This window comes from Oxyura jamaicensis, chromosome 5 (assembly GCF_011077185.1).
Source record: "Oxyura jamaicensis isolate SHBP4307 breed ruddy duck chromosome 5, BPBGC_Ojam_1.0, whole genome shotgun sequence".
NCBI classification, from domain to species: Eukaryota; Metazoa; Chordata; class Aves; order Anseriformes; family Anatidae; genus Oxyura; species Oxyura jamaicensis.
Genome location: NC_048897.1, coordinates 59144912 through 59160298, shown reverse-complemented (window position 1 = coordinate 59160298; position 15387 = coordinate 59144912). Strand labels below are relative to the sequence as shown.

Below are 15387 nucleotides of genomic sequence, written 5' to 3'. Positions count from 1 at the left end.
GTTGAACTACTGCTTCTGTGAATACTTATCTAGAAAATTAAAAAGAGTACTCTCAAATACGTCAACCACTTAATGGAAATTGAAGTTAACACTTGGTTTCAGTCATGTTACAGTACCCGTGGATAGTTACACAGATACCTTCAATCTTCTTGTTCATCTTTGTGTCCTGAAGAATTACAAAAAAAATGTTTGGGAGAGACAAGAAGGGTCCCAAGATTCTTACCATAAGAGCATAGGTTAGTCCCAAGCCTACAAGTCCTGAAGAGAGTTTTCTATACAGGCAACTGGTAATAGAAGTGACAGCGGCTATGAGTACCACACACGCTCCAATGTACTCCTGAAGGAATATGAATAAACTCCATCACTATAAGTCTACAAATGATCAAAATGTTCTCATAACTTTGCGTACCAAAACCCAAACCCATTGCCCAGTTTGAAGACAGAGGCAGAAGACACCACGTAACTCCTCTGACCCTGCCTGTGAATCCATTCGCATTGCCTTTAGCATAGCTGTGCTGTTTGGAAATGCTTTTGTACACAGGAGTTGCACCAGCACTCCTAATCTTCTGGAAAAGTCAACACCAGGTATCTTAAGTATGTCACAGAGAAGGCTGAAACGATGCAGTTGTTACCTGTGGTAGGTGAGAGAAATGCTCACATGATCCTCTGTGAGCACAGCCTCTCCGTGGCTGAGGACAAAGTGCTGGGAGGCACAGCAGTTGCTTCTGGGTGGCTACCATCACATTTGTGCAGACAAGCTGTTCTTGCACAGCACGTAACCATTAGTTGGTTTGTGTTTACTCAGGATGGACTTTTGTCACTTTAATTAAGATCATTAGTGATTTGATTTCTCAAAGACAAGACTTTGAATAAAATTATGTAACAGACTAGAAAATGAACTTTGTTGGAGGGAAGTTGTTATTCTTCTATGCTTGTACTGTTTCGTGACACAGGTATTAGAGCCAGAACTTGAGAGTTCAGATCATCTATGACTGAACATTTAAAACTAATAAAATCTTATTATACTCACTAGCAGAATTTAAGTAGCAAAAGACATCAGCTAACATGGAGTCCAAAATGGAGGTAGAGTAACACAAACTATGACTTACACTGAGCGCACATAAAAAGAGCCCACGTTACCATTAGCAGCAGTACTGCACCTGTATCTATCAAAACCTGGTACAAATGTCATCATCTACCAGATAAAACTCCTTGACTGAATTTTAAAGAATTATTTTTAATAAATATTTTTTTATGCCAGTCCACTTTGCCAAGCACTCTGAGGAAATGAGCAACTGAGTATGTTTAACATTCTTCAGATGACCCAAAACAGGCAAAAACCTGTCTGCATCCTTCTGCTTATTAAGAGACCTTCTGTGATGTTGAAATGCTCCTGGGGGACTGACAATGCAAAGGCCTGCAGTGGCTAACGGTCTCACAAATGCATTCTATCTGGCAACACAGCCAGAGAAACTCTCTGACCACTCTTCCATACACAAAGGAAGAAATATGACATTTAAAAATTATTCCTGTCTTGGAGAAACAGCTGCAGGCTACAGGAAAAATCCCTACGCCATTCAGTTTTCTGGATGGTTCGGGCACATGTTCAGTACAGGTATTTATCTATCTATGGCAAAGGTATAGCTTCAGAACACAGATGAGGCTGGATAACTGTGCATGCTTCATCAGATTGCTTGGAATGAAGTTAAATCAATTCCTTGTGTATACAAAAAAAAAAGTACTTGCCATGCGAACTTCTAGCCATCGATTAGCAGCTGTAAGGAAAAGGGAAGCAATGTTGTTGGAATCTGTGTATTCAAGAAGCTTTTGTCGAAATTTTGCTTCATACCTTAAAGAAGAAAAACAAACAAACAAAACCAACAGAAAACAGTCAGGCCTTAGAATATTGGAAAAATGATAAGTATTATTTAATTCTGGGGGACCTGTGTTCATGGAGAGTTTGACACAGGTTTAAGTCGGTCTGTCAGTAGTTCGGAGTGACATCACTCATAGATTTGTATTAGACACATGTAAACTGTCCCCGGGAGTAAACGGATGTTACTGCACTGATGAAACTCTGTGTAGGACTTCTGATACACAGGGGGCAGTTTCTAATTGCCTTTTACTACATACTAACTGTGAGAAAGACAAATCTGAGATTAAAGACAAAACAAAATGAAAACCCAAGAGATCCAATACACGCATGTACTTGTGGAAAGAAGTATTAGCACATGCAGAATGTAGTTCCTCTTCTCAGTTTATCATATAAGCTAAGGTTTTAAAATTTATATTACTGTAGAGCCTAGAAACTGTGACCATTTTAAAAGCATAAACTCAAAGTACCTCTGGTAATGGTAGCCCTAGTGTTAATTACATGTTTGTCCTTATTACTAATGACTGCAGCACTTTGGAAAACAAAAGGCCAAGCATACGGTGCAACAAAAAGTTAACAGAGTGGAAAGAACCGTTTTTTCCTCACAAATGAGCTAGCCACAAAATACAAAATAAGATTAATGGTAAAAAGTTCTGTTTGCAGTTTATTATAGAGGACCTGCACCCACTTATACTCATGAGAAAAGCTGCATGAATGAATTCTGCCTTGAACATAACTGATAAGGAGTGATTCCCAGCTACATGTATTTAGACTGAGATCTTGGCAGGCACACAAGTCAACCACTCACTCCTTTAGCTGGGCCTATTTATTTGTACAGGTGTAAATTAATGTGATGTTAATAAAGTCAGTAATTATGCCTAATAATACAGGAGAAGGGTGGCACAAAAACCTTTCTCAGGGTAGTAACAGAAGCTTGAAGGCCTGAAGATCTAATTTATGCACCCAGAAGCTTGCCTTTTCCCCACTCTATTACATTAGGAAATTTAAAACAACTTGCTAACCTCTCTATAAACTTTGCCCTACTTACATCCTTTGATATTGTGGTTGCAGCAAGCAGTACTTATTTATAAACTCAGCTCCCTGTATACTGGTTTGAAAGAAAGATATGGCAATGTTTTAATATGCACTACATGGCTTAGAGATTCTTTCAGATTTGTCCACCTCGAAGTATCTTAATCCTTCTTTTGAGTACAGTATAATAAAGTTCCGACATAAATCGCTTATGCTTTTCAGAAAAGGAAGTGCAACTTTGTGGAAATAATTTAGCTGTTGACAACTTAGTTATGTGCCAAGACATAATAGATGTGTCTGCTGTGTGCAACACAAAATGGTTCCGAGAAGCCAGGGCTGGCTCTGACCATGTTGGTGTGTTTGCACGGTGTAGAATGGTTGCTCCTGAAAGTGAGCACTAGCATCACCCAGTGCAGAGCTAGTGATCCCTGCCTTTCCTCAGGACTAATTACTCTTGGCGCCCTACCACGTAGAAATGGTTGTACTGCTTCCAGAACCCATTCAGTCACATTTAACTTTGGCATCTCCATACCATGAGACATTATGCGATGTAGGTATGCCTTAAAAGATGCGAGGTATGCATTATGAGTCAGTCATGAGTACACACATGGAAAGGCAGTACAGACAAAGTTACCATTGTTGGTGGGGTACTGCAGAAATACCAGAATTTCTCTTCAGAAAATGTCCCCAGATTACCAGTCTCTGAGAATACAACCCAGTCTTTGCAGAAACTTTCACATCTACATTTATCAATGACTTGGCACCAACCAATACTTCCTAAAGTGCCACAGAGCACCTGCAAACTATAAATCAGGCCTGGGCATCTGTGTGAGGTGTATTTTTAGCTGCAGCAGTAGCTGTCTTTCTGATCTCCCTCTGGATTTTTTTGCACATTTCTTCCCTTATGCATTCTGAGTAAGTGCGGGATGGGGAATTGCCAAGCGTAAGGACACTTCAGGAACAGCTGGCACCTCCTAACTATATGACTAGATTCCTGAATTAGTGTTATTTTTAGGGATGCTCAAGCTAGCAAGTCTGAACTCCACTCCTGCTAATATGTTAGGCAGCTCAAAAGCTTCACAGTCCTAAAAATAGCTAGGTTACCAGCTGATGCAGGAGGCTGGCAGGCAGATGGAATACAGAACCTACTGAAAGCACGTAGCTGCTTGGGTCACAGATGCATCACTTAGTGCAGGGCTTAAGAAAAAAAGAGGCACTAAATACAATTCTTTGACAGACGAATTCATCGTGACAGGAAGAATCAAGAGGAAATGGTCCGAGTGGCTGAAAATATTAGCTAGATAGCAGTAAATATAACTTAGTGTATTAAAAATTGAAAATATACAGCCATAATACCCTAAAGATCCTTTTGATAAAGTAAAAGCTTATATGGGTAAATGAGAAAAGCAACAATTAAAATATAAATTAAGTATCTTTGGAAGTGAACATAGACATAGCTACAAACTAGAGAATAATGTTGGCACTTAAGTTAAATATATAATAACAGCTATTAAAAATGGAAATTTGCTGTTCTACCACTCTTAGGTAGCTATCTTCAGCCAAAAACAAACAAGGTTTTACACTGGTTATTCTTTTATTGAACTCCTGATATCCCAGTTAGAATTGTTTAATAATAGTGTAACTTCGTGCATTACTTCTACTATAAAATTAGATCTACAGGTTAAGAAGAATAAATATTCTGTTTCACAGATAGAACAGTAACAGTATTAACTGGCAAAACATGTAGACATCTAGATGAGATGGGTGTGGAAGACGGTTGACTGCACTTGTGTCAACTGGAAAGGACAAAAATAGCACTAGTGCAAAGAAAGCATCTGGTTAGCTCAGCAGTGGCAACTCTACTAGTGTCGGTGTGACTGCCATTTCTGTAACACAGATACACAGCCCAGGCATGTCATCAGGTATTCATAGGCTGCTCTTGTGATCTTATGTAGACAGAAAAACGAATCAAAACAGGTGATAAAAGACTGTGTCTCCGAGTCACGTATTTTCAAAACCAATATAAACAACCACATTTTCAGCTAGCAACCTGGAAAATAGCTTAAGGTGTGACTGGAGCTTCTGAAGTTGCTAGCACGCACAGTTTATCTTACCAGGACATCGACCCATACACAAATTATCCTGGCATAACACGTTGCTGCATATTAGTTGTTCCATGGAAACTGTCCAAACACAAAGTCTGCCACGCCGCATGCTGCGGTAATTGCAAGCCAATTTAGCTTCTTAAATCACATTTGCCCACAAAGTTTTTTTCAGGCTGCGTGCGACTGTGTGGAGATTTACTGCAGGGCAGCTGACACACATTAGTTTGTTTTTCTACAGTAACTCCCTTCCATGCAAAATGCTTAGTGTTAAAGGTCCTTAGCGTTTCACAGCTTCCATTACTAGTGCTTTTGGGACTGTGGATTCCAGGTGATCCAAATGACGGATTCTTGGATCTACACACTTGCAGAAAAGAATCAGAGGTGGATATTCAAAAGTGAGGTGATAGATGTTTTCTTATAAAACTATACCTGAAGGCTCGGATGGTGGTCAGACCTTCAACAGTCTCTGAAAAATGGGAAAGCAATGGTAGCTGAGTGCTGTCATCCAGCTGCTGCAGATCCCTGGAAAGGGTTATGAAAAGAATTTTGTAAAAATCAGTTTTGTTGTGCAGTTATTCTCCTGGAGCAGTTTCAGAAAGCGAAAGGGAATAACATCAGCACAATAATTATATGTGTAACATTCAGATGCATTGAAAGAAAGTGCTACAGGTCTCTGAGCAGGAAATGAAGTCCCCAGGACGACTTTTCTGTTTAAATTTTAGTGCACATGACCCTGGAGTTCTGAATAGGTCTTTTCCTTCACCGCCTTCCCTCGTTTCTCCTGTATTACTGTGTCTTACATTCAATTGTTTATTCATTTCAACACAATTCTGGTTCTATGCTGAATATGAATTTAATGGGACAGCTCCAGTTAAGAAGGCGGCAGAATGCAAATTCCTCTCTGTCCTTCTCTGTCCTCAAATGACAGCACAACTTCACACTGAGCTAACAACAGAATTTATACACTCAGTAAATAAGAACCTGCACTGATCTTGCTTCTCAATTTCATGTTTTGCCATCGAATCACTGGAAGCACACGTTGGGTGAAATTCTATTTGGTCTCAAGACCTTCCAGCAGCAAGTAGAATTGGTTGCAAAGACTCCCTCTTGATCCATGCATAGATGAAGGAAAAAATGCAGTGTTGCTGCAAAGGCTTGTCGAGCACTACCATGTGGGAAGTAGCACAACCATAGGAGGAGAAAATCACAGATACGTCAGAAATTTTTCAACTTGTTAAAATCTCAAAGACTCCAGGAACAAGTGAGGATGTTCCTGCATGCAGGAGCCACCAGGAAGCATGGGCAGAACTACTAGCAGGGTAATGTAATGCTCCAGCCTCTCTGCCTGGATGGGCAGGTGGAACACCATGTTCTCTGCTCTCTCACCACATTTCCTTGGACATGTCCAAGGAGATCATGCAGCCCTTGGGGAGGACAGAATCTGTTGTATTTTTTTGTTTTGTTTTGTTATTTTTTGTTTGTTTGTTTTGTGTTCCATGAAATCTAAGAAACTTTGATCATGGACAAAAACCCTACTCCTGCCTACCAGAAGTTTTGTTTGAAGAGCTGCAGACAGGAGGCACTTGAAAAATGACACGTTTTCACTACAGTGGATTTGGCTTGCTTTCAGACAAGGCCATGTTTTTGACAGGACCAAATGTAAAAAGAAAGTTCCTTAGCACTGCAATTCTGCAACTGTGCATTGCAGACGTTTCAATATCCAGGACAATGGTCTGTGCTCTTACCGTGATGCGACTCGGAAGTACTTCTGGATGAAGTAACACATGATTGCAAGGGGAACCAGGGCAATGAGAAACATCGGCGTGACGTATGAAATTACAGCAAGAGCAGATACACACAGCAAAGTGGAGCGACTCAAGCACTCCAGGGTAGCAGGGATATGCTAGATAAAGAAGCACACAGGTTCAGAGAAATAAACGCATAACATATCAACATAACAACTAAAAGATAACATTATTTCATATACTGGTCTCCTAATAACACAAGGAAAAAAAAAAAAAGGATCTGAAACACTAAACTTACAGGTCTGCTTTTGAATTGACTGCTGGGTTACGGAAGGCAGTGCAGTCTGGGGTAAATATGGGCAATTAGAATTTTAGTCATTAATATTTCAGGCCTTTTTCTCATTTCATTTTCTCATATGTCTCAAATTAATATGTTTGCTCACTCATTAAAAAAGTAGATGCTCTTAATTTGGGGATATTGATATTGATCTACTTTCTCTTCCCTTTTCACTAAGATGGAAAAAAATTAAGCAAGGCCCCTGCAGGGCAGCTTAATCAAATAAGTGTTTTTTCCACTTATTAAATGCACTTATGTGCATTTAAAGATGAGGAATTCATCCTGAACCTAGAAAGTTGTGATACAAATTGATATAATATTAGAAATTACAGATCATCAGTAAACTTCACCTAAATAACAGTGTAAGAAATGAAAATCCAATCTTTCCAACTGAGAAAAATAAGATACCTCAGGAGCTTGAGTTTATTTATTCAGTACCTGGTCAATGGTGTTGCAATCAGCTGAAAATCTGTTCAGTATGCTTCCCAGAGGTGTTGTTTCAAAAAACCTGAAATGAGACAATGAGTGGGAAAGGTTACAATACTGATATGAAAATATTTTTTTCTCTCCCTTTTCAGCTAGGCACTGTGCCACAATCAACAACCACAGTAAAGTTCCTTATTTTTCGATGTTAACTATGGGTTTCCAATAAAACGGCAGTCTTGATTGCAAAAACAGCGAACATCTGCTCAGCTCCCTTTACCACCTAAGAGCTGCAATCGTGTGATTTGCATAGAACAGAATACTTTCAGATCAGCAATCTGAAAACTCTTCAGTTCATGAAAAGCACAAGCCAAATTCAATCACAAGCCTTGCATTTTTCTGGGAACAGAAATGCATAAGAACAACTCCTGGCATAATACATTAAAAGGCCTTTCCTTTACATTTGCATATGCAAATGCAAAATACAAACTTCATAATTGCTTTATAATTAACTGTCCAATAGCTTACGCTGAATCTGAAGTTTGAAAAAAAAAAGTTTTTTTAAAAAAGCAATGAAGTTCTCCATGTTTATACTTCCTTCAAGAATTCTGGGTCAAATATTGGTAGCTTAAAAATAAGAATGTCTTTTTCCTAATGTTCAGTAACAGTTGCAAGTTTGAATCAAGCTAAAACTTTAATGTGACAGCATTAGAAATAAAACTTCCACAGGACAACAAAGGCCTTTACTGCTATCTGTGCAATCCCAGCATACACTACAGATGCCTGTGATGACACTTGCCTAGGCTCATTATCTTTCATGGGCTTGCACAATCATTGCCTGACAGTAAATATTTCCAGTGATTAACATTATGACGCACACACTGTATGAACTGTACAACATATTCATCAATAATTGTGTTTTCTCCTTAATTAAAAACAGCAAAGAGAAATGAAAGATGCTAGGAAGTTAGTATCTGAAGTCACAGTCAGATGGGAGAGGCGCTTGACTTATTGTCCGGGAACTTGAGCAGCCTGGGTACCATTTTCAAAAACTGCTCCGTAGTTTGGTACCTGGTGATTATCAATGATGCATTATAACGTGATTCAGCGTCGCTTCATACTAAAAATGGTGCTTAGAAAGACTGCTTTGAACTAAGGAATACAAAATGTCTACCATACAGTTTGTATTGTAATCAGAGGAATACCTCATTGGTGCCAAAATTATCTTATTTAGTAAAGAAGAGTGCAGCTTTTTGGTGACTTTCAAGCCAGTCCACTCCACTGCTATGGATGTGACAAGACATAATACAATTCCAAGACAACATAGAACGCTGAAAATTTTTGAATATGGAGAATGGTCGAAAATCTAAGAAACAAAGAAAGAACAACCAATTATTCATTGTAAATTCTGCTTAAAAATTACTGTAAAAACACAAATGCAGGACTGAAAAATAATGTAAGCAGTAAATCCTTTTTCCTTCCCCAAATCCCCCCTAAATTAAATTGCCAATGATTTTCAACCATGTTAAACCACAATTTGTTAATCCTTCAGAGAGGGGAGCATCTGAATGAAAAATAAGAGAGAAATTAGAAGTTTAAAATCACAGAATACTATTAAAAAGATTAATATTTTTTGGTAATTTCATCTGAAGGAACAAAACACATCTTTGAAGCATTTATTACAGCTTGGGGGTTGGGTCTCATCTTTGAATGAGAATAGAATACAATAGCTTTTATTTTGAAATATTAATTTCATATTCAAATCCAGCATCAAATCCAACATCTTTTAGAGATGAAAAGAATGATTCCAGTGAAATCAAACAAAAACCTCCAAACATTCATGTAGATTCTTGGAGGCATTAATTTCCTGTAAACAAAGCAATCCCAGTTCTAATAAAATCCCTCCGCTATTACTTTGTACATACAGAGTACCCTGCTAGGTAACACCAGAGTCAGTTCCATATGAAATTCACACAAAGAACAACCAAAATAGTGTGCTCATCAGAAAAACCCAGTTTACCATATATTCCAAAACCTGAATGCCCTACTGCAGTGAGAATGCTGCGGTACAGGAGAAAGATGAAAGAGCTGCAATATCAAAATCACTTTAGAGTCCAAGGTCTAGGCATATCAGTCAAATGACGAAAACGTAGGAGAACAGAAGAACAACAATGAACAAAACTTAATTGTTAGCTTTATTGCACTGTGTTCCCAAACATGCATTAACCTTCAAAATGGTTTTGAGTAATAAAGCCACTCCAGTGTGGAATATAGTATGTTGCATACAAACCTTGGAGTAGATTCTGGCAGTGGGAGATCACCACTGGTTAAGTCACAGGAGAAAGGTAAACGAGACTTTACATACCACACACTGAGAGCAGTTTTTCATCTCTAGCTCCATTTTCTCAGAAATGGCGTCTGAGGTCCATCGCGCCAGGCAGTAGTCAATGGCCACCATCACTGTGTGCTTCAGCAGCTGGGACAGAACCAGCAGCGGCAGAAGGAGGATTCCTGCCGCGCTGAGGTATTTTCCACAAGCTCTCCAGGGCATCTTTGCTCTCTGATGAAGCACAGAGGACAGGTTGTCTTCATCATCACTTTCTGTTACTTCTTCTGCAACATGTAGGAAAAAAAAAAAGTACATCTCACTGATTTACAGACCTTTCATAGGAACTGGCAAGCGGCAGCTACAAAAGATGAATTATAATAAAAGATAAAGGATGGCTTAAAATGAAATTTACTCAGGCAAACACATATGACTTTGCTAAAGTTAGTAGTAATACACGGTAACAAGATTTGGTAGTTTAAAAGTGTTGACTTGATTAAAGAAATGCATTTTTTTTTCTAGGTAAAACCTTAAACAAGTGTGCTCAGCTACTGATAGGTTTGAAGCTCACCCAACATACCAACAGAAATATTCAATGTTATTTCATCTCTGACTACCAAATTGTGTTCAAATATAATAAAAAAACCCTCAGAAGTTTGATGGAAGCTACGACTTCTGAATGGTCAAAACATTGTAGTCTAGACATAAACTCAATAGATACAGCTCTCTTACAAACCATGACCCACCTAAAAAACAATTCTCTTGCCAGTTTACAAGTTGTTAATTCTTTCTAATACAATTTAACTGTAAAACAGTAACACAGTGGTACTGGGCCTAAATGGCCTTTTACCTTCATCTTCTTCATCGTCTTTCAGCAGAGCTTCACGGGAATACATAGTCCTCCGGAGGTTCGTTCTTTCCAGAACAGTTTTTCTTTCAATTATAGTCTCCTAAAAAAGGACGGGTTAGTGTGCTTTCAACCGGAGAATTAATCAAACAATTACTAACCGTGAAAAAGCTTGTTATCAATCAGAACATCAGTTAAAGTAGTGAGAATCTTACAGAAGGCAGTCATGACTGATATCCCACCACTATGTAAAACCAAAGGCCATAAATTATATAACTGACATTAATTTCAGGTTGTCAGTCCCAGAACTCTGAGTCTTGGGTTCCTAGCTTGGACAGATATCCCTGCATTAAAAGAACTAAGATGAACATCTTGTTAATTTTCTGTTGTAGTATTAAAGAGATTTGGGATTCGGAGGGCCTGTTACATGCACATCTGGAAAAATTTTGCCTAATGATGTAAATTCAAGTGTATTTTATAGAAACAGTTGTCAGTATCCCACATTACCAATGCTTTTTCCTTAAAATGGCCAAATTTAATATTCCTTAGACAGGAATATTTTGACAGGATTTCATTATAAGAATAGGCCAGAGTCAACAATATCAAGGAAGTGTGAGAAGTCCAGATGCAGGAATTTTCTCTTAATAAATAATAGATAAAGAAAATCTTAACAGTAATAGTACATTCATACCAAGTTAGAAATCACACAATGTCAATCCTGGCTAATATTTACAACCTAAAAAAAAAACTGTCACATTTTTTCACAAATGTTAATTGCCTAGCCCATCAAAAACCTTCTCCAGCTCTTGGTCTTGTCGATTCATTAGCGTCTTCCAGTGTTCAAAAAGCTCAGTCTCAGATTTCTGAATGTCCTTGAGTGTTCCTTCTCTCTGGATGTTGCCATCCTTCATTGCAATTATCTAAAAAGTTAAAAACAGAAGTTGTGGAGTCACCTATATCTCTATTTATTTTAAGGATAAGTTGTGCGTGGACAGAATTTCTCGTCTATAACAATGTTTCTATGAACAAATTAGTCTTTTAAAAACAGATGGTTATCTTTCAACTTCGTCCCTTTTACTTGAGGTGCTGCAAAACCAGAAGCTTCCTGCGCTCCAGACTTTCTGAATGGAAGGTTGCTTTTAAGTAAGAAAAAAGAATGGTGTCCTCTTCAGCAGACAGGAGAATGCATTACTCTTTCTAAATACAAGTCATTAGCAAGATAAGATTTTAGAGTTCTCTTACCTCCTAAAAGGGAAAGGCTTTTAGCAACACACTGCGTGCAATAAATTTTACCCTCGTTCAGGCAATTAGATACGAGCATGCTGGCTCCACCGTCTGTTTGATATCATGGACTTGATAAGGAAAAGCTAGGGATTTTGAGTCCCTAAAGCTTTTAAAAGCATAAATGGTAGATGCAGTCTGAAAAAAAATAATTATATATGCAAGACAAAGTCTGAAGGGTGTGGTTTCCAGGTTTATATCAGTGCAACCACATTATACACATAATGTAACTAACTTAACTTTAGATCTGACAAGGAGAATTGGAAAATGAGGCGTGTGGATTGTAAACTCATGTGACATCATTAGAAAATGTTTAATACAGTGTTTATTTTTCTCTCTCCCTGGAAACTCAGAAATTTCAATGGAAGAAAAAAAAAGGAAATATGTTCCATTTATTGCTAAGAATTTGCACCAGAGGAAAGGAAGAAAAGCATATGAATCTCTTTCTGGTCTGTTTATTCAGGAAACCCCCAATTGAATAGGACCCTAAATTCTTCTGAGGACATTGCGATGAAGCTTTAGGAAGGCCATCACACATACTTCAGATGATATTTTTATTTAAAGTTCCTTAAAATAAAGCAGAATAAATTATTCCTGCTGCACCACATTGCGTAGAACTTTCTAAGGCTTAATGAGACCTTTGCTTTGGAAAAAACACACTGAACTCTCTCTTAATAGGCAATTATTAATTATAAACTTAATTAATGCAAACCCTTCCTATCCTACAAGCTGTTAGGAACAGTTCATTTCATAACACATTACTGAAACCCAGTTAGAAGATACTAACAACATTCTCATGGAGTATCTCATATAACAAGAGCACCTAGAAATAAATCTGACATTTGGAAAAGAAAATGAAGAAGATTATGCTGACACAATAGCACAGTTGAGCATATTGAAAAAAAGAATGCTAACAATTAAAAAAGAGGAAGCTAAAGCCAGAACCTCTAATACAGGGGAAGAAGACAGAAAATTCCTTTATTCCAAGAGATGCTAACAGCAAAAGCAGAACTGTGTTGAGAACAGCAGTAATTCTTACAGGTGTACAACTGACGGACAAGGTCGCAGAAGACACCATAAAGGATGAATGCTTCCCACCAAAAACATGACGAGAACAAGATTAATGTCAATCTACAACTTTACAGCAAGCCAGTATGAAGAACAGAAAGCAGCTGAAATATGATTATTGCTCGAGACAGAGTAACTGCTGCTATAGTCTGTGCAAGCTGCAAATGACAGAGAATCCCTGCTAGGAGGCATAACTGCAGTAATCAGTCCTTGTGGGCAAGAAAACTTGTGACACTGGGGCTAGATAATTGCAGGGGAAGTAAGTACAAGGCCAGTGTGAACCAATGAACAAAAATAAAATAAAATAAAATCCAACAAACCAAACAGCCTTATCCTATCTGATTTACTTCACGTTAGACATTTGCAATAGCAAACTGTTAAGAAAGCATACCCTCATTGTTTTTTTCTGTAAACTACAAGATACAAAAAAGAAACCTAACAAAACCTGTGTTCTACAAAATGGGAATTTCAAAATTATGGCACCCCAACCCCCCTGGCTAACTTTCAGAAGACCTGCATTATACCAAGACATCTTCTCACTAAACTGCCACTTGGTAGAAAGGCGAAGCAAGAGCTTTGTGTGTAGCAAAAGATGTATTTGTGCCACTTTCCTGCCTCCTAAAAAAAAGGGAAGAGCATTCTTACCCAGTCAGCATGGGGCAAATACTGCAGCTTGTGAGTTACTAGCACAACAGTGCGCTTGTCTTCCCGTAGCATTTTCAGGATCCCTTCTTGCATGAGATGGTCACTTAGGTGGATATCCAGTGCAGAAAATGGATCATCCTGTCATGAGGAAAACAGGCCAGCTTTTGGAGTCAGCATTTATAGGATTTAAGGAATCTTACGGCTTTTAATACCAGTAAAACCAGTTAGATCAATATAGAACATTAGAAGAGGTTATCAGAAGATCAAAATTGTCCTTCGAAGCAGTTTTCTAAAATATCTAACAACGGGTTCTTGAGCTGTCCTGTTTGAATGAGTACTGTACAGTGACATACAGTAACATTAGTTGTGTAAATGCCATGATTTCCTGAGTCTTTCTGGGAACTGCTCCTCTCAACTGCCCATGTAACTGCTGTATGTGATTTCTGTTAGACTAAAGACAATGGAGCAACGTGCACTGATGGCGTATATTACCCAAACTGCTTCAGGGACAGTGACAAACAGTACATTTTTATTTTCTTTATACACATTTCCTTCTGATTTTTTTTTTTTTTAATCCATATAAATTAAAATCAATTAACAAAGCATCAAAAAAGGAAAAATCTTGGTCTCTTTGATGATCCTGCTCAGATACTTGATTTATGCCTATATTAATTTCATCTTATTAAAGCAATGAATTATATGCAATTAATTTAGGAATAAACTAATCTGTACTATCTTTTGTGAAACTTTTTTTTTTTTTACTTAATCCTACTTATATTAAATTACAAAGACATTATTTCTGCTTGCACTGTTGATAATGGCTGTAGGATTTACTCAATATTAGTATTTCATGTTATGTTATGCTAATACTAGAATTTCTTAAAAATCAAATTTTGTTTTCTTTTGTCCTGATATTTGCTGAAAATGTAGGGTTGAATTTGGATAAATTCTGCTTTCTTTGACTAACATCATCAAAATGATGATGATTTAAAAGAACTGGATGTTTTCAAGTACTAATATACAGGATTCCTGATTATTTTTGAATGATTAACTGGAAAAATAAGCTTATTTGTAAATGCTTTTATATTGTCAAACCATCAGAGAATCTGCTACTATGATATTATTGAGTGTCCTGTACAAAAGTTCTGGTGTAAAGTAACAATGGAAACAAACAAGTTAGGGTCCAATAGTGGCCCTTGCAGCACCCAGCTGCTCTCTACCTCTGCGTTCTCATCATTGCCTGAAATGCCCTACCTGTGAAACATCACATAATGATCAGCCCAATTACAGGGAAAGGTCTATCTAAGTAACCTCCCAGACAACTTCAAATGTGCACAGCTTTTCCAACTCATCCCATGTAACTCTCATGTCTGGCTGTCATAAAAGCTGGATTCAAAGTTTCTTGAAAACAGGGTTTAAGAAGGAAGTCCTAATTGGAAAGCCAGCAAGCTCACTGGTAGTGACTATAGGATGCATCTGTTTTCCTACCTACTAGGTTTTTAGAGACTGCTCTCATTCCTTTTTGCATAGTACTTCTATTGAAGTCTGGGCAGGATATGCAAAGAGCAGTTCAGGGTGGGAAGAAAGCTTAGTTTGTTGCAGAAAGGAAACAACTTTGACACAGGCCAACATTCATTTTATGCCTAAGACAGCTTAGGAATTTTATAAATACTGCTGAGACTATTAAATTTTTGGTAACAAAAAT

At 37.9% G+C, this 15387-nt stretch overlaps 1 protein-coding gene across 1 annotated transcript in view; it reads right to left on the bottom strand.

The window, feature by feature from the left end:
* The window catches only part of ABCC8 (ATP binding cassette subfamily C member 8), a 77552-nt gene that overhangs the window by 10367 nt on the left and 51798 nt on the right, over positions 1-15387 (bottom strand). The window contains exons 23-32 of the mRNA XM_035328392.1: positions 13683-13820; positions 11483-11608; positions 10692-10791; positions 9881-10128; positions 8721-8881; positions 7531-7600; positions 6756-6913; positions 5440-5532; positions 1747-1849; positions 224-337 (exon numbers count right to left, since the gene is read on the bottom strand). Coding sequence (XP_035184283.1) covers positions 224-337; positions 1747-1849; positions 5440-5532; positions 6756-6913; positions 7531-7600; positions 8721-8881; positions 9881-10128; positions 10692-10791; positions 11483-11608; positions 13683-13820 — 1311 coding nt within the window. The remainder of the gene's footprint in view (positions 1-223; positions 338-1746; positions 1850-5439; positions 5533-6755; positions 6914-7530; positions 7601-8720; positions 8882-9880; positions 10129-10691; positions 10792-11482; positions 11609-13682; positions 13821-15387) is intronic.